The 23,975-nt window shown below is 40.8% G+C and overlaps 2 protein-coding genes across 5 annotated transcripts in view; one reads left to right on the top strand and one right to left on the bottom strand.

The window, feature by feature from the left end:
* The window catches only part of spire1a (spire-type actin nucleation factor 1a), a 30,824-nt gene extending 16,403 nt beyond the window's left edge, over window positions 1-14,421 (top strand). Inside the window, exons 4-18 of one of the 2 annotated variants that reach the window (XM_044336239.1) lie at window positions 1,039-1,164; window positions 3,337-3,411; window positions 3,567-3,731; window positions 3,931-4,017; window positions 4,347-4,476; window positions 6,343-6,390; window positions 6,735-6,889; window positions 8,355-8,436; window positions 8,564-8,706; window positions 10,641-10,670; window positions 11,591-11,728; window positions 11,848-11,918; window positions 12,012-12,039; window positions 12,176-12,357; window positions 12,448-14,421. In XM_044336239.1, coding sequence (XP_044192174.1) covers window positions 1,039-1,164; window positions 3,337-3,411; window positions 3,567-3,731; window positions 3,931-4,017; window positions 4,347-4,476; window positions 6,343-6,390; window positions 6,735-6,889; window positions 8,355-8,436; window positions 8,564-8,706; window positions 10,641-10,670; window positions 11,591-11,728; window positions 11,848-11,918; window positions 12,012-12,039; window positions 12,176-12,357; window positions 12,448-12,721 — 1,734 coding nt within the window. In that variant the 3' untranslated portion in view covers window positions 12,722-14,421. The remainder of the gene's footprint in view (window positions 1-1,038; window positions 1,165-3,336; window positions 3,412-3,566; window positions 3,732-3,930; window positions 4,018-4,346; window positions 4,477-6,342; window positions 6,391-6,734; window positions 6,890-8,354; window positions 8,437-8,563; window positions 8,707-10,640; window positions 10,671-11,590; window positions 11,729-11,847; window positions 11,919-12,011; window positions 12,040-12,175; window positions 12,358-12,447) is intronic. The other variant, XM_044336240.1, reaches the window with a different exon arrangement.
* A 2,381-nt stretch (window positions 14,422-16,802) lies between these two features.
* The window catches only part of klhl38a (kelch-like family member 38a), a 9,960-nt gene continuing 2,787 nt past the window's right edge, over window positions 16,803-23,975 (bottom strand). Inside the window, exons 1-5 of one of the 3 annotated variants that reach the window (XR_006399067.1) lie at window positions 22,478-22,940; window positions 19,663-21,019; window positions 19,377-19,482; window positions 19,119-19,231; window positions 18,578-18,662 (exon numbers count right to left, since the gene is read on the bottom strand). Coding sequence is in view for 2 of the 3 variants with exons in the window: in XM_044335508.1 (XP_044191443.1) it covers window positions 18,373-18,662; window positions 19,377-19,482; window positions 19,663-21,018 (1,752 nt within the window). In the remaining variant the exon portion in view is untranslated. Of the gene's footprint in view, window positions 18,663-19,118; window positions 19,232-19,376; window positions 19,483-19,662; window positions 21,020-22,477; window positions 22,941-23,975 lie in introns of those variants that run through there. The other 2 variants (XM_044335508.1, XM_044335509.1) reach the window with 2 other exon arrangements.

Raw genomic sequence — 23,975 nt, 5'->3', positions numbered from 1 at the left:
GTTAGTTGGTCGGTCCACCGCTTTCTTCCAGACTGAAATATCTCAACAAATCTTGGATAGATTACATTTAAATTTGTTCAGACATTCATGGTCCCCAGATGATGACTCTTAATGACTTAGATGATCCACTGACTTTTCCTCTACCACCACTGTGATGTTGATAGTTAAGGTTTGAGTGAAATGTCCCAATTATTGGATAGAGTTGCCATGAAATTTGGTTCAGCTGTCCATGGTGCCCAGACGTTACTTTATGAGGCAGCTGGATTTGCAAGATCACAAAATCATGTGAGAATCCACCTGGTCAGGCTTCAAGTTATGTGCTTGTGCCCGAACTACTGGTAGTTTGGACCAATCTGCGTCCTACGAGGATTCTTGCGTGATCTTGTGATCTCACGAATCCAGTTACCTTGCAAGGTAAAATGGTGATAGACGACGATAGACAGATGGTTCATCCAATCACCTGCCAAGTATTTTCTGAAAGTGCCTGCCCTTTTTCCAAACAGTTTCCAAGGACGATATCTCAGATGATTCTGTGTAACAAACCATCTGACGTGTCAGGTTAGCCCAGAGGATGACCAAATATCTGCCATACCAATGACATTCCCATCAGCCTGAGCTGTACTTTGTGTTTAGTGCTAATAGCAAATGTTAGCATTTAGCTCGGAGCACCACTGTGTCCAAGTATAGTCTCACAGAGCTGGTAGCTTAGCTGCAGACTCTTAGAATCCAACCATGTACTGTCAAGACTATCAGAAAATTTTAGTTGATTTCAACAGATGTAAATGAATGCTGTTATTAGCTTTATAGTTGAGTCCAATATGGCTACAAATTGGTGTATATATTTTTCAGAAAATGGCTCAGAAGTTTGTGGTAGTGAGACCTGACATGTCATAAAGGCTCCTCTTATTTGAACTATATGAATGATCTATGTCTGCACCAGTTATGCAAGACACTAATATGTACTTAATGTTTGCCATGTTTACTGATTATTCCAAAAGCACCAATATATAACCCTGCTCTTCCATATGTCCCCTACAGCTGTGTTCCTCGCACCTTCCCAGCCCATCAGACGCCCCCAACCATTACCAGGCTGTGTGTCGCGCTCTCTATGCTGAGACTAGGGAACTGCATACCTTCCTGGAGAAGATCAAGAGTGCCAAGGAGGTAAGAAACACAAGCATATGACATCTGAGTTTTTAATAAATCTGCTGAGGATAAGTCATATTCAAGAGGAAACTCATACAATGCCATTTGCTCTCCCACTTGAATTGTTTTTTTTAAATCCCCAGAACTGTTGACACTGACATATAAAGTGAATCGCCTAAACCTTTTTAGAAACTTTTCTAAAAGGTTTGAGGGCACAAAACCAATAAAAGAAAGTACCAAACTCAATTGTCGCAGGGTTTTACCACTCAGTTCAGTTGGTTAAATTGGGGTCTGTTAGGCTACCAGGCTTTCAAACGCTGGGAACAAAAATACCAGAGTGGTGCCCAGAAACAGCACAATAACAACAAAACAGCCCGCAGTGTTGTAAAGGACAGAGACAGAGTAGGTGTCCCTGTTTGACCCTTTTGTTAGGCCAACTGAGAACTCTGGGTCTCTTGGAGAGCTTGGCATGATTTAACTCTGAGTGGACGTGATCTGTCTGCCTGTCTTATGTCACTATGCTAGTTCATTGGCAGATTTATTTCTGTAATTGGAGTAGTGGTTCGGGAGTAATGGAGTATGATAAGTGAGTTGGATTGTGCTTCTGAGAGACCAACTGTTAACCAAGATGTGCTGGAATTGACACTTTTTAATTAAGATAATTAATTGAAAGTTGTTACCATTCCATTTTCTGATTTGCACCCTGACACTAGTGATAAAATGCATAAACTAACATTAATGGACAACCTTTATAAAGTATGTTGCAGAAAAGTGGAGTATAGAGCTAGCGGGAAAACATCTTAGTCAAGCATTGGAAACAGCACATCAAATTGAAGCTCTTGTAGACTTTTGTGTTCCCTGATTGAATTAGGGTCACACATGACTTATTCTGTAGCTGCTCAGGCAGCGTACCTTTACTTGCTCAGTATGGGCACACTCATGCAATAAGTGCGGGCTGTGACTTTTGCAGGGGGGAGAATTCATGAAAACTATGTTATGTAATAAATGGTTATAGAATCAAGTGTAACCTTGTTAAAGCAATTTAAGGAGCTTACAGGAGGCTACAGGGGCTTTGCACTTCCTGTGGTACTGAATGTCACAGGCTAATAAGTAGTTGCTAATAAGTAGCCATGCATAGCACCACACATCACACATGCTTACAAATTAGGATGTTACTCAGTGAGTCTTTCTTTCAGTTTCTATTGCTGTTGTTGTTTTTCCCTCTCTTCTGTCATTGTGTATCAGCTTTTTTTCATCTCAGATTCTCCTGTCTTTTCTTTTTTGTCAATCTGGAAATCAACTGAAAGCCTCATGTGTTGTGAAAGAAGCAGACGAAAGACAAAATGTTGCAATGGTTTTAAAAAAAGGAAGGAAACATGTTTAACAAAGATGGAAGATAAATCGATATTGTTTTGATGAGGAGAAAGAAAGGTCAGATAAGGCGAAAAAAGACAAGGGTTGGGTGGAAGGAATGTGTTTCAGCAGTAAACATGGGTGTGGATGAACAGATGCGTAGATAGATGATCTGTCTTTAATCTAAAAGTCTGGTATTGAATAATATCATAGATCATGTTTGCTTCATCTGGTCTAGAGCGTTATAGATTTGTATTTCAAAAATAAACCTTTGACTGTGTTTATGATGGAGGGAAAATGAAAAGCGTCCTGTCACAGCCACCTGCCCCTCACTCCAGCCTGGGCAGCTTTGTCCTTATTCAGTATTCATGCCTCTAGTTAAAAAAACAAATCAACTGAAAAGATAGTGTGACAACATGCTCGCAAACACAGCCAGCAGAGTTTACAATGTCTTAAAACTGACAAAGACCTAAATGAAAAAGGGATGTATATATTGAATAAGTCAACGAGAATGATGGTCTTTAACTTTGAACTAGTCACACTGAACTTTCAGTGACTGGCTTGTGCAGCGAGACAGACATTAATAGCCATGAATATCATGCTATTGCTATTGACTTCTTTTTTCCTACATGCTCATGTGAAACCACATCCATTGATTAATTAACCAGACTGCTACGGCAATACGGGCAGTTTGCCAGTGGCCTCAACTTGATGTCAGCCAGTGCTGTAAATGCAGTGGTACATATACTATCCTGATTTTCATGATATTGCAGTTTTTTAACTTTTCTTCATTGTTTTTTTTCCCTTCTTTCTGTTTTTCCTGTCCTTGGTTGTCAGAACCTTCGGAAAATGGAAGGTGAGACTCGGGAGGAACCTGTTAGAGATCTCGATGAGCTGCAGAATGCAGATTGGGTAAGAATATCAACTTACTGCACCACCACACTGCATTCAACTGAGTATGCATGGGCCACGCCAGGCCAGGCCATGCATCAGTAATTACATAACAGTTATATGTAAAGTATGTTTTCTGATCATAATGCAGAAACTTGTTTTTATTGTCCCCGCAGGCACGGTTCTGGGTACAGGTGATGCGAGATCTACGGGACGGTGTAAAGTTGAAGAAGGTTCAGGAGCGTCAGTACAACCCATTACCTATCGAATACCAGCTCACGCCGTACGAAATGCTGATGGACGACATCCGCTCCAAACGTTACAAGCTGCGAAAAGTCATGGTGAGGGTTTCACTAACCTGCGCAGGTCCAACATGAGCATTTATTATGTTTAGCTATTATCAGTGTTTTGAATAAAAAAAAATGTTACGATGAGTTTTGCATAATGTATTTTTCTTCATGTTAATAGTAGCCACATTTCTTTACTGTCAATTAAAAAGAAATCTAAATCCACAATCTCTGTTTCACAATGTCATTCCAGGTGAATGGAGACATCCCGCCAAGGTTAAAGAAGAGTGCCCATGAGATCATTCTTGAATTCATCAGGTCGCGGCCGCCTCTCAACCCTGTGAGTAGTACATTACACCAGCTAACAAAACATACTTTCCCTACTGGAGCAATACTAAGCCTTCAGTTTTGATGCAATCTTATTATTCTAAAGTGAATGACTGAGATGATAATTATCCATCCAAATGACTGGGTGCGAGTGAACATAATGACTCATGTTAGTCATCACCATGTTAAAAAAAAAGTGTTAGACTTTGAATAACAGAATAGTTAGTCGAATTAATCCAATTGCAAATTTTTGCAGTCTTTGTGGAGAGGTCTGATGTAAATCTCACTTCCGTCTCCTTGGCGATGACCGTCAAGTGCTCACTCTTGTTGTTGTCATGACAGGTCTCAGCGCGTAAACTGAAACCTCACCCGCCACGTCCCCGGAGCCTCCATGAGCGACTGCTGGAGGACATCAAAGCTGAAAGGAAGCTCCGGCCGGTCTCACCGGACATGATCCGCAGAAACCGTTTGGGTGAGACACGCACAGACGGACATAGATGTGTTTATATCCTGGCGTCAATGCACAAATGGACATCAAATGAAAATGCTCATAACTCGCACAACTCATTTCTATGTTACTTTTGTTCAAATGATCAATGTAAACTGAAGAAATCTCTAATCTGAGTGATCGTGGCTGTTAACTTACTGCATGGCTGTTCTTTATGAGCCTAACACCTTCACTCAGGACAAAAACCATTAACCATGACTTAATCATTCTTAACCACATCCATCATGATTACACCAACAGCCTTCTTCCTACATTGATCTGTTCTATTAATCAGAAGCGTCATAGAGTTTAAACAAGGATCACTTTGACTGCAGCTATGAGCCTTCAGTTGTTCGCCAAACCTGCAAGGCTCCAGCTGTAACTGTTGTGGATTCCTGACAAATCTCATGGACTGATGAGTTATTTGGTTTGAACTTAATCAACATACCTGCTATAATAGCAGTATGTAATCCTGTCAGTTCTGCCAAAACAGTGCACAGGAGCTAGATAATCTTTTTGGCATGTAGTGGTCGTAATTGGCCAATTTTACTACTAATCTATACAGTTTAAAGCATTTAAGGCCTTAAGCAGATAAAAGCAAACAAGCTAATATTTTGTCAGTCTATACTGTACACTGTTTCTGTGTAGTTCATACAAGACGCCTTTTGTTAAGGGCTTAAGGAGGACTACATGGAGCAGCTGTTGCATAATCATACATACGGGAGGCTTTACAAGGGTCTCTGACACAGTATCTGAATGACTGAGATAACAAAGAGTGTATTATTTTTAGGAACAAGTCTCTATTTTTTTTTATGAATTATACTTTTTACAAACTTGGATGATTCATTGACTTCACCATCCATTTTAAACTCTCATCTTTTCTTTTTCTCCAATTTGCTTCCATCTTCTTTTATCAAACACGGGCATTTCTGTCAGTCATGCGACCTCTTAGCATGTCTTACAGTTTTGACTCATCAGGTAAAGTTTCACGTCACCTGTTGTCCTGCCTATTATTGTACCTGTGTTACAGGCTATTTTTAGGATTAGCACCTACCTTCCCCTTATTTTAAACAGGCACACCTATTCTTCCTATGTCACTCTTTTGTTTTACACGTTAATGTATGACACACCACTGTCACATTCTGACTGTTGTGATAGAGAAACCTACAGCGCATCTTTTAATTTTGTGAAATTTTAATGAGATTGTTCACTTAATTTTGCATGTTTTTTTTTAAGTGGGGTAATTTCAGAGGCAGTCTACCGCATTTCTTCAAAAGAGCAGGAGTTCTACATTTTAAGCATGTTATGAATAGTGTAAGTTTAAAGTTTGAAAACCTCTGGATATAGTAGCTTCTCACAGGGGCTATCGGTCGTCTAGGTGACGAGGGATAGTCATTGAGCCAGAACCAGTTGGATGAGATTACAGATCACCACTCTGCAGCCTACTTGTCAACCTAATCCGCTCTCTCACTGAGGAATATGAAAAATTGCATAACACGGTTAGCAGCGGCCTCCCTCAGATAAAGTTGAATGACAGATGACGGTCTGAATGTAGTGCTGCAGTTTATAGGATGACCGTAATCCAGACGGATGTACGAGAATAACCTTTCACGCTTTGGCTGCACTCATTGTCTTTCTCCTGATGCCCTCACTGTCCCTCTGTGCTTTCCAGCTATGTTTGTGTGCGTGAGTGTAGCCCACGATTATACAGCATCCCCCTCAATGCACACCTGGTCTGACAGATGCTTGTTGCTGTCAAAATCTTCCTCTGTAGCAGCCTGTTGTTAGGGATGAAAATATGAATGTGTGGTGTCCTACTGAAGGCTAAATTCCCTTCACTTCCTTCTGCAGGTGCAGGGAAAAGCATCAGCACTCCTCAGGACTTGTTCCGCAGCTCAGGTAAAGTACATAAAACATCTCACGGGCATGAAGCCAGCGTCAGTGGTGTGATCTATCGTTGTTTCAAGAAATCTTTTGGCTTTGTAACAAAATACATTATGTCATCATGTCAACATGATTGACGATTAAATCTGTAACTTTAGCATACCGTTGGGGACTATCTTGCCTAAAATATGGTGTACAGACTTTGTATTATCATATAGTGACAGTATGAATACACCCATAGTTTACACAGAAGGCATGGTGGCCAGCTGTTAAGATCAGGAGACAGTTCGTAATATTTTATGGTTCACTTGTGATACAATGTTATATATATTGTCTGGGATTCCATCTTCCACCTACAGACACTCCTGATGCACCCAGGAAGTTGGCTGTCAGCACTCAGTCTCTAGCCAGTGGCACAACGGCACCCAATCAAGGCGGAGTACAGCCACTTTCCCAAAGGAAGAGGCTGCTCAGGGCACCCACGCTGGCTGAACTGGACAGCTCTGAATCTGATGTAAGATGTCGGAATCTTTGTGTGGTATAATCTTAACAAAGCACATCGAGAGAGAAAGATGAAATGATTTCTATTCGTCAAGTAACCTGAATACTGGCCGTGATATGGTTAAAGTCCAACTGAAATTAAATTTGTCTGTTAAAGCATATACATCGCTCTGTAAATCATGTGTCCTGTGTTCTCCTTTGAGAAGAAACCAAAAGGGAGAGATTTATATTTAATATTTTATGGTTCTACAGTGGCACCTCCTATCTTATCATAGCCAATCAGATCTTATTTCTATCACAGGCGGATCAGACTGTCACACTAACAGTCCTGCAACGTAACGCAAAATCCACAGAATCTCAACAAAACCCATATTAGCTTTCCATCTAAAGTCTCCTTCTTATCTAACTTAGAAACATGAACACATGTCTGATCCTTACAAACATTCCCCAGGGAAAATCACACAGCTAATGTTGGTTTGCTGGCTGGTTAGCCAATTAGCTGCTCAGCTGCAGCTCATTAACCATCATGTAAATATACAGATGGGTGACAAATTAAAGCATAAACCGGTACAGGTCTGAATGCTTGACTCGTACGGTGAGGGGATCTGGTGGGTCTGAGTTGTTCTGAGTGATCATCTTTATCCTATGATGAAACATTTCTATCCTGATGGGAGTGGTCTCCTCCAGGATAACAATACCCCAATTCACAGGGCACGAGGAGTCACTGAATGGTTTGATGAGTATGAAAATGATGTGAATCATATGCTTTGACCTTCACAGTCACCACATCTCAACCCAACTGGACACCTATGGGAGATTTTAGACCGACATGTTAGATAGCGCTTTCCACCACCATTATCAAAACACCAAATGACGGATTATCTTTTGGCAGAATAGTGTTCATCCCTCCAGTAGAGTTCAGAGGCTTGTAGAATTGATGCCAAGGCGCAATGAAGCTGTTCTGTCGGCACGTGGTGGTCCAACACCTTACTAAGACACTTCATGTTGGGTTTTTCCTTTAACTTGTCACCTGTCTGTAGCTGCAAATGTCAGTTGGGTTTGTTTAGATGCTGGTGTGGTTCTTACCTTTCAGTACCACTGCTATCAACACACTGCCTGCCCATGACTTGTAAACTACGGCGCAAGTTTGTGTACTTTGTGTCTGGTTCCCCTGCCGAGCCTCAGCCTGCAAGCTGTTGGCAAACACAGACATCGACACGCCCCTCCGGCTGCTGCTGAGACAGAAAAGGAGCATTTTTGGATATCTGACCTTTTCTTCTTCTTCTTTAATAATGGAAACTAGTGACAATACATTTGCCTAAAACACTGACAACTCTGTGACTGCAAAAAGGGATAATTAAATATTCCTTTCATATTCCTGTTTATTTATAGTGTTTCTTGGATAAATTTTGTATTTATTTTGTAGTTTTTCTTCTTCTTGTGGTTAAATCTGTTCTGTGTAATCCTCTGGTTTACAGGAGGAGCCCACACGGAGCAGCTCCAGTATGTCCACATCTTTGATAGATGACACGTCACCTGAGTCTGTCGTGGGGAAGAAGGGTAAGAGCCTTGAATGTAGTGGAGTTATTAAGTGCTACTTTTTGTTCACACCAAACTTAAGGTACCAAAGCATGAAAGTTCCCTCTTTGGTAGTTTTTTCATTCTTTTTTTTTTCTCATCACTCCAGCACCCCCACAGTTCCTGCCAATCTCTGCTACCCCACAACCAGACAAGCGTCAGTCTCCACAGCGGCGGCACTCTATCGAGAAGGAGACCCCCACCAATGTTCGCCCTTTTGTACCGCCATCCAGACAGAGCTCCAAGTCATTGGTATGTAAACTATGAGAGCAGTTTCTCTTGGATTTACCATCAAAGCCTGAATGAATGAATGCAGTCCTCACGGTTGATAACTGAGCTTTGCATCACAGACAGAACAGATTTTACTCCATAAGTTGCTTATATTAGATGAAATGTTTCCCACAGAAATAGATTCTATCTGTGGCGGGGAGACACACTCGTGTTTTCTTGTATTGATTATTAAATAATACTGTATATAAAGTGCTCCACTGCAAATAGCATGTCTTGACAACCCAGCTGTATTTTGACAGTGTTGTGTTAAGAACATAAATAGATTAACTTATCAGAGTTAACTTGAATGCATCAGTGCATCATTCGTGAACTCTGGTTTGATTCTGTTCAGGAATTCGGCCAGCTGAACAAGAATCCTTCCTCACACGCATGATCATGTTTTGATTCAGAGAGAGAGAGAAAGAGAGAGAGAGAGAGAGAGAGAGAAGCATTTATCTGAGTTGCAGAAGTTAAGTCTGTAGAATTTAAAGTCATAATCATGGACTTAATTTGGATGAATGCAGCCCATTACTGTGGTTACATACAGCAACATCACTGGACGTACAATATATCTGTTGAATTTACTCCCGTCCTGTGACTGGTCATTTGTTTGCCATGAGGTCACTGGTTCTCTGAGTAACTCTGAGCTGGTCGTATGATTCTAGTGAGGTTGATGGCTGTAATTGAAACCACAGGACAGGCTGCTGTATGAAGAGGATTTAGAGGGAATTGGTTCATTCTCACCACTTGCTGGTTTAATGGCAGACCTCTGGCGCCAAACCAGGGCTCCTAGTTTCAACCAGCCGAATCAATTTAAAATTGTACACTTCGTTTCACGGTAGTTTATTACTCTGATATTGCTAATGATTCACTTTAAGAACAATGGTTTCATTTATTAATAGTAATTTGTCACACTATTTTTATATTACTTTTCCTTTATATCTTTTATATTGGTGATTAAATCCTTTTTTCTTAAAAATGAGAAAAATTCAACTTCTTTATGCAATAGTGGGGTATTCAAAAGCCACATTTCACGGTTTTCTAGTCGTCCTTTTTATGATTGAAAACACGACTAATTAATTTTCATCTCTCAAGCACACACTCAAACATGCCTTTCACATACATGCTACGAGTTTAGCTTTTCTAGTAGATGTAAAACAGTAACATCTTTGTTGCAGTCCACTCCCCTTTCTAACTCATTATGTTTACACTGGTTAGCTGTCTTGTTCCAAAAAGACTTACTTGCAGTCATTTCCTATTTCATATAATGCTGCAGCTGAGGGCGGATTCCAGCGCCAAGGTAACTTGGTCAACTTTCTGTTTATCACAACCATCCATCTTTTTTTTAAATGTTTCATTATCGTATTTTTCTATATGAGAACTGAAGGCCGGCGGGGATGTCTGATACTTAGCTCTGCACCATCAGTAGACACCAGCTGTGCTCCTCGGTGTCTGTGATGGAGCAGAAAGAATGCAATCATGAGATGAAGGCTGCCATCTCGGTGAACTCTCCTCCCCTGGGATGGATGCTGTCAGATGATTTTTCTATCATGAGACTTGCTGTTCTGAAGTTCTGCTGTTTAGAAATTAGATTTCATGCCGCATATGATATGAAATAACAGTAAATTAATGGTACATAGGCTCTCATGCAAGGAGGAAGTTTATGAAGTAATGTATGAGTTATGATCAGGACTTTATCACCTTTACAAAATGGCTGTAAAGAGAGTTTTGTTGTCATAAACTCTTAAGAAATATGGCTGTAAATGATGATGTAACTGACAGCCTCTCAAAACATCCCCCAGTAGATTCATGACGTTCTTGTATTAAACTTAATTAAGCGTACTGTATGTAATTAGCTTGTTGGAATATAAGGTCCTGTTCTGTTTGAACATCCTGTTCCTCTGTCTGCTGGTCAGGTGGAAGCAGCCAGTGGTGCTCAGGGCACGGTATGTCACTGTTACTGCATATCATCAAATTGTATCATCAAAAACACATAACACTGTGTGGGGAACCCTTCCAGAATACCATATAATTCAATAGACTTTTTTTGGATGAATAGGACCTTGTGTCGTGACCATGTTTTAAATGGGAGGTCTTGGCATACTGAAAATAGCTCAGGGAAAGTGAAAAGGGGAAAATAAGAGAATCTGTAAACATTTACAGCAGAGTTTTTTAATCCAAGCCAGCTGAAGGATAGTGAGCGTAAATGATTGGTGGAGAAGTTCCCTGAGCAATTTTCACTTCTGTGGAGATTAACTGTTGGTGCATTAAACTGAGACAAAAGAGTTTCATTAAGAAAATGTTAAAGAAGCTTCCAGCTATGTCACAAATCTCCTGCTGACCACAGCTTACACCATGATGGGCGTCCACTTGCAAATTGTTTGAGTAGAAATAATTGTTTTAAAACATTCATTAGAATGTAAAACTGGTAATTGGTCCATTGAGTAATGTTTATTATAATAGTGTATAATAAGGTGAATGAAATAATTGAATAAAGTAAATTGAGGGCCAAAAGCTGTGGACCACCAACATGGCGGGTGTGTTACATCACAAGGAAGCTTGTATTTCTGTTCACTGTCATGCCGTCATGTCATGGGAAGCATCATTTGTATTTCATAAGTTGCAGAAGATGCTTTCACTCTCACCATCTCATCGCATGGTTTGGTGTTTCGGTAAAATGGTGTACAATGGGTGTTTGTATTTTGGGGCATTTGGTCTGTTTTGTATTGCTTTGTTCTTGCCTTTAGCCACATTCACATGGTGTTAGTCTCACTGGCAGCAAATAACATCACTTCTTGCTGTTGTTGTTCAGTCATCTACATAATGGAAAGGCAGTTTGCTGATGTGATATGTGTTTTTCCTTCAGGAGGAGTTCTGCTACCCAGTGGAGTGTCTGGCTCTGACGGTGGAGGAGGTGATGCACATCAGGCAGGTTCTGGTCAAGGCAGAGCTGGAGAAGTTTCAGCAGTATAAAGAGATCTACAACGCCCTCAAGAAAGGAAAGGTAGACACCAGCTGTGGCGTTTTATCCTCAATCAGATTGATTATTTCTCACAGTCATTTAAATGCATCAGATTCCATGTACTGTACCTCCCTCACTTCACCTTCCACTTTCCTCTCTAGCTTTGCTTTTCATGTCGGACCAAGAGGTTCTCCCTCTTTACCTGGTCGTACACTTGCCAGTTCTGTAAAAGGTAAATTAAATCACTTCTCCTGGAACTACTTTACTGAAGTACAGCAGCCGTTCAGGACTGTTAAACTTACCAGTTAATCTCTTTCTTCTCCAGGCCTGTGTGCTCCCAGTGCTCTAAGAAGGTAGGAAGCTGTCGACTTAATTTTAACACACTCTTGTCTGCTGTCAGCTGATCCATGAACACCATAAAACTGTATATACTATAGTAGTGGTTCTTAAGATCTATTTGTTTATCTATTTGTGTATCTTTTACCTCAGATGCGGCTTCCATCTAAGCCCTATTCCACCTTACCGATCTACTCTTTGGGTCCCAGTGCTATGGCTAAAGAAGAGGCAAGTGAAGCTTCTGCCCCTGCTGCCCCTGTTGAGCCAGCAGGCGCAGAAAAGCATCCATTTGGATCTGGACACAGCCGACACAGCCTACGCAGGAGTGTTTACAAGTAGGTTACCGCAGAATTCAAATTTCTTGTATATGCAGGGCAATAATAGGGAAAAAATGTTATTTATTCATTATTTCTCTCTGTCCTCAGGTTGTCCAAGCACAGCAGCGGCAGTAGTAGCAGCAAAGATGGCCGTTCACAGGACGAGCCAGAGCTGCCCAAGGAACTGACTGAGGACTGGGTCACCATGGAGGTTTGCGTGGACTGCAAAAAGTTCATCACGGAGATCATCTCCTCCAGCAAGCGCAGCCTGTGCGTAGCCACCAAGCGTGCCCGCCTCAACCGCAAAACCCAGTCCTTCTACATGTCGTCGTCTAACTCGGTCAACTTCAGACCCTCCGAGCGAACCATTAATGAGGTGTAGAGAGTAAGACTGTCCTGTGCACTTTCTGTTCAAGCCTCCTCCAGAGCTTATTTGTTCAATAAAAAGAAAACTCCCTACTTAGTGCAGTTTTGACACTGACTGGTTCACTGCAATGTATGAAAATGGTGTTTTCCAGTGACCGTGAGGCCAGTCCATCTCAGCCCCAAAGTTAGGAAAGGTTTGTATACCTTACCCCCCCCCTCTCAGGAAAAGCTACGGCACGCTATGATTGGTCATGACAGAGACGTGTGGTCAGGACTCTGCATTAGCTGCCAGATAACAATGGAGAGCCATGTTTCTTTATGTGACCGTGATAATTCAGGGCATGTTAGCGGTGGGTAAAGTGGATATATTGAGCTGCTGATGTCGCTAAAGTGAACCAGGTAAGAGAATGAGAGCTGGATCAAAGGATACAGGAAGAAAGAAAATGTTGTAGTGATACTGTGTAAATAGCATAAAGGCCCAACCCTAATCTTAGCTAAGTTTTCCAGTTCCTGTTTACTTCTAGCACTCAGGATGAACAACCGATTGTCTTTTGACAGTAATGCACTGTAGATCTTCCTGTCAGGTCTGCTGGGGTAGATTTCTGCCACTCCCTGCCCCTCTCTTATTCTTCCAGCAACAATTATGCCAAATGTTCCATTGTTCTTTTTTTTTGCCAGTTTTCATCAAACATAGTCTGACAAATACATATTTACTACTTTTCTCATGATATTGGGATGACAAGTTGAGGGGTGAAAATGTATTATTTTTCTGGGTGAGTTTTGGCTATTTTAGTTATAATGTATATTAAATTCTGTGCCTGGTGCCAAAATGTAATTTCTTTGAATGCCTTTGTAGTTATGGACCTATTGTACATATGTGTTATAATCTCAACGGGGGACATTTTAGGGTACATCTAAGTTTTTTTTCTTGCCCTTTCATTGTCCAAGCCGGGCAATAGAATCACAGAAATGTAGGGTTATGAATGTGTACATGCTGTATATCTAAATTACTCCAAATTTAATATAAAATCTTTACTAAATAGACGTATAATTTTACTATGTTTTTAAGATTTCTGCCTGTGGAGTATCAAAACTTTATTTGAAATTCCTCTCTGAAACGTTTATTATTAGTGTTCTTAAGGTTTGTGTTATATGTAATATTAAGATTGTATTTCTGTTGTATAGTTTATAAACTCCTCAGTGTTAAGATACTCCTAAATCTCAAATAGCACTTTTACTGGACCAATTTATTGTTTATGTTGGGGTTTTGTCTTAATTAATAATAATAATAATAATAATTAAAATCTTTGTTTATCACCTCTTGGGGGTCCATAGTGCCATTTCCCAGGGTTCCTCATGAATAAAATTAGTATGAATGGCTGCAAGTTGTTTGCAAGGAAGGAATAATGGCTAAAAGAAAACAAAACACTCCTGAACTGAATGTAGGTTTTTTAAAGTATATAACTGTCATTAATTATACAAACATGAACATACACACACAAACATCTGACTGTATGTTCATATAGTGTGTTTTGTGACAGTTGTTAGCAAACGAACATAAAGCCTAACCAGCCTGTTAGATAATAATGATGCCATGTTCCTATAAAAATAGTACATCCGAGCAGATTTATTTTAGGCCTATGTAAGGAATGTGTGCATGCTGTATTGTGACTCGTTTTTATCAAAGAAACTATAATAAAATCATCATGATTCTTATGTTTGACTCCATATCTGTATCACAGATACTGTAAAGCTCCAAGTGTAAGATCTGTTATCTCTGTGAAGCTGTTTGAGTCAGCAGAGGGCGATAAAGGAAATCTTTTCGGTTGCACTTTACATTTTCCTGCAGTTTTAGGGACATCAGGTGGCAGATGATGTGTATTGCAGGTATTTTTAAGTTGTATTACTTTGCAATACTGAGGGTTTACATGTCAAATTATGGAGATTGCGTCATATAACATAAGAGTGTTGTCATGAAAACTGCTACAATAGTTATTTTAGAAAGAGTGAAGATGTGTTGCATTCAAACACAACTATACACAACTATATGTAGACATACTTGGAAGTAGTACTAACTTCAATATAAATGTTTTACTTCACTTTTACCTTTTAAAGAAAACTTGCTTTCTTAACTTTTATTCAGTTTTATGACAGATTTCCAAGACTTTTAATATTAACACAATATTAAATGTTCTACTGTTGCTTATTTTCAGGGAGCTGCTTTTGGGCATTTTAACAGCTTTATTGGATTAAATATTGAATTGATTTTGAAATCACAGGTGAGTTTTTTTTTTTTAGCAGGTTGAAATGTTTGACAACCTTCAGTGCACCTTGTACCACAAATTTCACCTTAAAACCTTATCTGAAAAATGTATTATCTTCTTGGGACTTGCGTAAAAGAAATACCACACAGATGGCAGAACTTCTGAAGCACTCCTGGCTGTACTGTAGGTGTAAATTTTCTTAATCCCCCTGTCCATCACATTAACACAGGGGAGTAAAGTTACAGACCGGCCATTGACCCTCTCACATGACACAGCGGGGAATTCCCTCAATTAGTATTTAAAAAAACACTACTCCAAATAGGTGCCTCTGGATGTGCTTCTCTCGAACCAAAAAACAAACTCTAATCTCGACTGTTTTCTGTTGAGAATTGAGTTCCAAATCATGAACTTAAGGGTTTTTATCCTGGTAAAGGTGTTTAAAATGAGAAATGGTGGTTAATAATTGATTTTAGATTGTATTTTTGATTGATTTTCATCATCCATATACTACATGGTAGTACTGATACCGAATATGACTTAGTGGGATATTGAGAATTGGCTAAAAAAAGTCATACAGTACTTCATTGCTTACAGTCTTACACAGGTTATAGGGTGAGGTTTTTATGGTAAGTATTGGTGACTTAAGGGTATATGTGTGTGTGTGCGTACAGGTCTTTAAACCACAATTATGTGTGTATGTGCGCACACAGAAAAAGGCTAGCAATGAAATGCTATCCCTTGATGGGTTAGTAACAGATGCTGAAAATAACCTGCCAGGCCACAGCCTCTCCTGAAGGGTGACCCTCACACACTGGTTTCTATGGAAAGACAGCAAGCAAACACACACCAGTAAACAGTCTGAGCAGGCTGTGTATTTAGCAGCAGCAGCTCAATAAAAAGTTTCACAGGGTGTTGTTCTTACATGCTGCTCTGGCTAACTGAGTGGAGCACATGACATCTGTCTAATCTGATGGCAAATTAATCATAATGGTCACAATCTGTTATTCTTTTAAGGTTTTATGTTCATTTTTTAAAAATCAGACACATTCCTGCTATTTATATATAATTCTATGCAGTATTTATGTCTTTTTACTGATTTGCTTGGGCATTACGTATTGAATCCACACACATGCACATGTACAGAAGGTTACTGTGTGACGAAGCTAACAAGCAGCCATTTCACTCAACGACAATCTGGGCCTGCTAATGTGGAGCGTGAGGAAATTCCCGTTTGGTTGCTACTCCCGGACGAGTTTCAATGTTTCCCCACTAATGGGCAGGGATTAAAATGTTAAGAGTGAAATCTGATCCCACATCTCTTCCCCCTAAGGTCAACTTGACCAGGGGGGCTGCATATAAGTAGGCCATACAATATGAACAGTGAGCCTCTCAGGGGGGGAAACTGGTAAAGGGATATTTAGCGTACATGTGGAGCTCCTCATGCCAGACACTCTTTATGAAGATAATGTGGTCTGAAGGGGGCCAAGAGGTCGGAACATGTCACTCATATGCTAACATAAAACAAAGTATCTATTTCAGAACAGACAAACTGTAAACAGGTTTTTTGTCCTTCCTGTATCATTACACCAAAGTTAAATATGTTGCAGTATTTTAGTGGATGTTGCACTAGCGCTGGTTAACGTATGGAAAGCAAATGTGTCACCTGATAGCTGTTGAACATGTTTCTGTGTCAACAATGTTCCCTTGAGTATGAAGACACTCAGGCAGTCTGCAGACAAATTAACCATTTATATCTGCGTCAAGTGCAACTAACAGCTCGATGAACAGAGATAAAATCTGTACCGCTGTCCAGAACAGATTCAGCACAATAAATAAGAAACTGTATTTTATTTGTAGCATCACCACATACAGTACAAAGAGTATAATACACCACATACAAATAATACATCAAAAAAAGAGCAAGTCTCTCAATTGTGCAAGTAACTGCAACACATTTGCATCATGCAGCCGATCACTGATGCTGTCTTAAATATATTCACTACAGGGATGCATGTCATGGACAATCCAATTGGGTGATAATGGGGTTGCCATGGCAATTGTTACCGGGGCCAGAGGCTTGTTGAGCAGTGAATGTATAGTACCAGTCAAAAGTTTGGATACACTCTCTCATTCAAGTCAATGGGAAGGTGTGTCCAAACTTTGGTACTGTATGTATGCTCCGTAGAGGTCAAGGTGAATACAGAAGTGATTATGATTATTTTAAAGTCCACAGTATACAACTGATACAACAGTTTTTCTCTCCTCAGATGAAGAGACGATTGATTTCAGATCAGTAGAACATGCTTCACCTGCTGGCTACATACAGTATGTACATGCAGAACGTCATAAAAAAACTGAGAAACTCTGCCAAACCATTTCCAGTCATGGTTGCCCTTAGCAGGTCACTGCATCACCATTGGGCAGTTGCCTTCACATATCCTCACATCAACATTCAGTAGCTGCCTGCGAAGCCATTTTCTTTAACTAGCAACAATAGCACATTGATAAATTAAAGGTAAACCACCACTTTAGGAAATGCAATCATGCATATATATTTAAGTATTTTTATTCTGCCTCCTGTTTGTTGCAAGTGAATCATCCATGAAACGTTATAAAGAACATGCTTTGTTGGGGGTTTTGGGAATAATTCACAAAGTTAGTGTGAATCAAGCCAACTTGACTGGAATAATGTTGGCTCTAATCATTTCATTTAAGTAAAATTCTCCCTTCTCAGCAGCGTTTCAGCAAACATGATAGAAGCTGATAGAAACTGCTGTACTTTGCCGTGGGAGCTCGTCCATGTTCTGTCACAATTGATCTCATCAGCGCTCTGATAGAAGCATTTGGGTCAAGGAGGAATGTATTTCTATAAAGTGCATATTTATTAACTGTCTGATCTGTCTTTTTTGTCAGAGAAGCTTGCAGCCAGACACACAATTCCCTTATGTAATTAAAATTGTTACAGGAAAGTAAACTGCAGCTGCACACAGTGATATGCTGTATAGAAATGTCTGGGAAATTAAAGCATAAACACTTTTAGTTTGCATCAAAAGAGTGCAGCCATCAATGGAAAGAGCTTTCTGGATTACGTATGTGTCTGAACAGCTGCTTGTTGTGTAAGTATGTCTGCCTCTTGTGATCTCTAGGGTTCTCAGTTCAGTTCTACCTCAGGTGCCTCAATAATGACACCTCTGCTTGTCAGCTGAGCTCTCCTTTGAGTCAGATAAAAGTCAGCCTGACTTAACGTGCCGCTAAGTTGTGTCAGAGACTGAGCTGCGTGAAAGAATGCAGTTAGTTTGAAATGGTTCCCCATTTGTGTAGTTAGAGGCCAATAAATCATGGCAAAGGGGAGGTGAAGAACATGTAGCAAAGCCCTCACCCTGGCGGGTGGTTTGATCATGGGTCACGGTGGGTTGGGTCTGTTGGAAACACAGACTAACGGCAGAGAACCATGGTCAAATAACTTGTACGGCAAAGAACCTTTGGAGGTCCACACATCTGTCTTTGGGTCATAACACTCGAAGCAGTCTGAGTCCTCGATGATGTCATGGCCATTGAGGATTCGTCCACCAGTGACGTAGAGCTTGTTGTTGATCACCGTAGCGCTGTGGTGCATTCTTCGCTCCTTCAGATTCTCACACTTGACAAATTTGTTGGCCTTGGTGTCATAGGCGATCATCCGCCTGGTATACCCTGGAAATTAGATTTTTATTGAGCCAATGTCAAAGGACAATTCGAGTGATAGACTATACTTTTTCTCATTATCAAATTCCATGAAAAGACCAAAACCAGTAATGAATTGACCCTACAAGTATTGTCTGTGTATCCAGAGCCTGATATATCTTGTTCCTCTGTGCCACAGACCTCCATTGTTTTCAAAAAACTATTAAAAACACATCAATGAGCCACACTGCTGCACTGAGTGACGTAATGTCCCTCCATTGTGATGAATATGGACACTGACGCTGCTGTAAATACTCACTAGTGTACCACATATGTGTTAATCCGCTGCTTAAAATAGTCCCCAACAAAGGCAGTATATACTCCTGTTTGAGTAACATTTGCTGAAGACTACAGTGCCCATCTGCTGGAAAATTATGGAGCCTTTAATGAAACTGTATTTGTGAGCAGATTTTAAAAGATTTATACCTTCAGTAGGAACCAATGAGCTCATGGTTGAGAGTCACAGACAGAGTAGGGAAGTCAGAAAATATAAAGAGATGGTCTGACACAATCTTAGATCTTTTCATTGGATTTGTTGACTGTAAGACAAAACATACAACAACAGCAAAATCCACAGAAAATCACACTTAGTATGTAAAGATGTTAATAATACGTTTCTAATATAAAGCTGTAGCAGCTGGGGACAATGGTTATTTGTTTTTGCAGATTAGATTCTTAGCTCACCTCCTATGATGTAGATCTTATCCTCTATGACGGCAGCAGGAGCACAAACATTTTTCACTGTCCTCGTTTCTAGTCTGGACCACAAATTGCGAGAGATGTGATACACCTATTGACATAACACAAATATCAACAGACAGTCAATCCTACAGCTTCTGACAAACTTTTAATTTTTAACTTTTCATCGAGCAAATATAGATAATGAATTCTGGTTAAGGTCATGCCCCTATTTGAGTGTCAAAAATGTTCAACTGGAACTTTAACTTTAACTTCTAAAATACTTTTCTACCTGAATCAGTCTGACTGGGTTCTGCATGGCGTCCTCTCCTCCGAAAACATAGATCCTCTGGTCACTGGCTGCTACTGCTGGATGCAGCGCCGCTGTGGGCATTGGTGCCATGGCCTCCCACTGATTAAACATACTGTTATACCTCTCCACTGACCGAGAGATTTTCTTGTCTACACCAATGCCTCCTAACACAAAAATGAAATGCAGAAAGGACACACTTTGGTGGGCATATCGTGGCTCCAACATGGGCTCAGCAGTCCTCCACTGGTTGGTCTTAAGTGAGAGTGTATAAACTGTGGCACTGACTGAGCTGTCGCCTGATGCCATGCAGAGGCTGAGCCCTCCGAGCACATACAGGATGCTATGAATACACACGTACGCAGCTTTGTAGAGCCGCAGAGGGAGCTTGGCCAACCACTGCCAACGCTGGGTCCTTTCGTCATAAAGCAAGGCCTCTCGGGAAGTCTGCTCATTGTTTTTGCGTCCTCCAACCACCACCAGAGTCTCCCGGCAGGTGTAACGTCTTGGTGTGGTCCAGAGCGGCTTGAGTTCACGGCTACACTTGGCGCTGACAGAGAGCATGAGGCGCCGCACTGACTCGATTATCTCAGTACAGAGGCTGGAAGACTGCACCAATGGGTCATTGGCGATAAACTGGAAAAGGTAAGTTGGATGAATGTAGCGCAGACGGACTTTCTTGAAGAGATCATGGATGGCACCTTGTCGTGAGAACGGGTCGTGGTGGATCCATGCCAGGAGGGTCTCAAACACTTGCTCTTCCTCAGCACAAAGTCGATCATCCTCTAAGTAACACATGAGCTCAGGAAGAGATAACTCACAGAAGTCCTCAGTAGCAGCTACATCAGAGAAACACCTCACAGCCATCTCTCTTGCCCTGTCTCTTAAACTCTCACAGTGAAGGATCTCAGACAGTCGTATCATGCTCAGACAGTTTTCTGGACTAAGCTGCTCCTGGAGGAACATCGAGCAGGCCTCAAACAGACCTCCATAGTGGAGCATTGACGCTGCCTGCATGAGAGGGAGCACAATCTCCATGGTGATTGTGATGCAACCCGTGTAAACATAGTCCACAATGCCACTGAGGATGTCTGAAGAAATTCCCTTCAGATTCACTCTTGCCTGGCTGCTCTCAAGGAAGTTGCTGCAGAACATGGCGCGGAAGTACGGGCTGCTGGACACCAGGACGTTCCTGTGGCAGGGGATCTCCTGGTGCTCAGTGCAGAGCAGGACATCTGTCAGGATCCGCTCCTGCCGGAGGATGTTGAGCTGGGCAAGTAGGTTTGAGGGGAGGTCAGAGTCTTTGAAAGAGGAAGCTTCTCGTGGTCTACGGGCCATTCTGGAGGGAGGGAAAAGAGAAGAGATGGTTGACTGACAAGAACAAAGGTGCTGATGGCATTAGCCTCTGTCCTATTAAACTATGTTGTCACTACCACTGGGGTTACTGAGAAGGTACCTTTAATGAGAGGTCTTTTGTGGAAATTGAATTAAATCTGCCTCTACTAAGTTCCAAAAGATCTACCAATAATCTCCCAACTGGCCAATCTACCAATAAGAAACTTAACTTGTCAAACTTGTTTGACACACCCATAGTTCTCTTTAGCAAACGTTGGTGCCTATATAACAAATAATGCTTTCAAAGAATGTGAAATCTTAGTATATTACAGTGAATTTCAGACTCAATATAGGAAACCTATATCCACAACAACACATCATATACATTGACTTGATCATACATGCTAGTATAACAGTTTCACTTTGACGTTCTCTAATTTGACGTCTGAACTGGCTTTGAGCTTTGTCCCCAGATTAATCACTCAGATCCCTCTGATAGCAACCCCTCTCATTTATTAGCCCGCTCTCACACTCCTGCAGAGCAGCTGTCCTTAATGTGACGATTACTGACTCACACAGATTTCTATTTTCAACCCCTTCTAAATTATCTTGATGCATTTATGTTACATTAGGCCACATCTCTGTCATCAAGCTGCCCATCACTGCTGACATTATCAGAGCTGTGTCAAAAGACCATCTGTGTTTGTCTCTCCATACCTCTGAGCTTCTCTGACTCTGTTGCTATTTTCAATCTATACTGTGCGTTTTTCCCTCTATCATATTCCTCCTCTCCCATAGTCTCAGTGTGTCTCTCCCTGGTTGGGGGGTTTAAAGAGCGGGAATTTCATCGGGCTATTAGTAACGCTAAGTCTTCTAATCATCTCTGCGACAGCTACTGATTTACTCCTACTTACGGGGCCCAGCCTGTCCAATATATTTGGACCTCTAATCGTTATTGTATTTTATGAAATGCTAATGGCTCTGAGTGACATTTCACAACTGGCAGGTTTCAAAGGAACCCTTGGTAGAGACCCAGATCTCCTCATAATAATCTCAAAATTTAAAAATTGAGTCACAATAAATGTTTAAACACTTACCCTCTAGTTAGTAATCAGTTCTGTTTCATTACAATGCTTTTTACACTTTTATCTGAATGCAAAAGCTGAATTTATAAGCACATCGTCCATAAAAAGACTCCAATGATTATTATTAAGTAACATGTGGTACGGACTCACTTCAGCTGTTGTGCATTAGTAGTATCTCGCTTAAACTGGAGAAAGAGATTTTACAAACCACGTAATTAGAAAAGGACACGCCTACTAATGCCATCTGAACAAATCAAAGAATAGAGCTGGGAAAAACACAACAATGAAACAATAAGTCATAAGATTTGTGTCAAATGTCTGGCTAATGAACCTGTTGTCAGCTCATCTGCAACATCTGTGAGTAGGTGAATCCTTACCTCCTGTCCTCAGTAAATCAATAATATCCAAAATGTCTTGCCAGTCTGCTCAGAAAAAGTATCACTTCCAACCAAAAGAGAACCAGAACATTATCCAGAGAGAGAAGAATATGAAAGAGGGAAAGAAAAGGAGCATGACACAGAGAAATGACGAGGCTTTCCAGTTAGGCGCTGTGGAGCTCGCCATGAGGCCACTGTGTACATTCCTGCAGCTAAGAATAGTATCCCGGGCCACTGTGACTCCAGCCAGGCCTCTCATGTGACACAGAGCTGTTTGGTACCCAGTTGCCGGCTTAGCAGCTCTGCCAGCGTCCAGTGGAGAGAGTGTTTACAATTGCCTGGGGAGGGAGAATCATCACGGGGTCCTGACTCAGCCATCGAGCCCACCCAAGCTGGTGTTTAATCAAAGTATCCTCGAGCTGCTAGCCCTTGTCCATCTTCTTGTGCTGTTTAAGTCCGCCCCTCCTCCTCCTCCTCCTCCTCCCGCATATGTGTAACCCAGGATGTAGGTAAATATAGAGCAGTGCTGATGGGCCCGCTTGATCAGGAGAAACAGCTGTAAGAACTGGGCTCTGTTTGCCTCAAGGTGTCTCTATGTGTTCATTTATGAGTGTGCACAACTGGAGATGACTATTACAGCCACTACTACTACTCATCTGTTTGAGGTGAGAGGTAGTACTTGTGTCATGCTGCCAAATACCATCCATTACCCTAAATCCTGGATATACTGTGCACTCTATAGTGGCATATTCAGCCTAAAGAAATGTAGTTTATGATTGTCTATACTTTAAATCACTCCATTGAAAAATTCTACCCTTATAAAATAATGCAGTATAGAGAACTCTGTGGCTGATATAGAGTAGAGGTTCCCAACCTGGGGTCACAAGATCAGAAATGAGCAAAAATCTAACTAAAGTTGATAAAGTCTTTTGTTCTTACGGGAATAGTTACACATTTTGGGAAATACACTCATTCACACTTGGCACATACAGATATTCACACCTAAACTTGTATGGTAACAGTAGCCTGTTGTTGTTACCTGTAAATTAATTGGCTTTACAGTACAAATATGACAGTGGTGTTGATCTTGGCAAAAAAAACTGAATAAGCATATTTAACAAAAGTTATCCCTTTAACACATGAGAATATTTCTACTTGTCTCCAATGCGAATCAATTTGTTATATATATTTTCTAATATCAAGTTTGACTTTTCTTCATTGTAGAGCAGCAACTGCCTTCTTCTTTCTTGTATAAGACTGACACATTTCGTGACTCACTGTACCTGTTTTATGAATTGTCATAAGAAATTTGGTTATTAAAATTTAATTATAGACAAAAACACAATGTTTTTTGTTTTAAAGTCTTGTTTTAAATAAAACAGTCAGAGAAGGAAAAGTGCTCACAGCTCATATTCACAGAGTCCAGAACCTGCGATGTGGGGTCACAAGTAGACATTGCTTCATTTTAAGAGGCCACAAGTCCAAAAAGGCTGGGAAA

The sequence above is a fragment of the Thunnus albacares genome, chromosome 19, assembly GCF_914725855.1.
Source record: "Thunnus albacares chromosome 19, fThuAlb1.1, whole genome shotgun sequence".
NCBI lineage: Eukaryota > Metazoa > Chordata > Actinopteri > Scombriformes > Scombridae > Thunnus > Thunnus albacares.
Note: the sequence above shows the minus strand (reverse complement) of the source record. Positions and strands in the feature narration are given on the sequence as shown.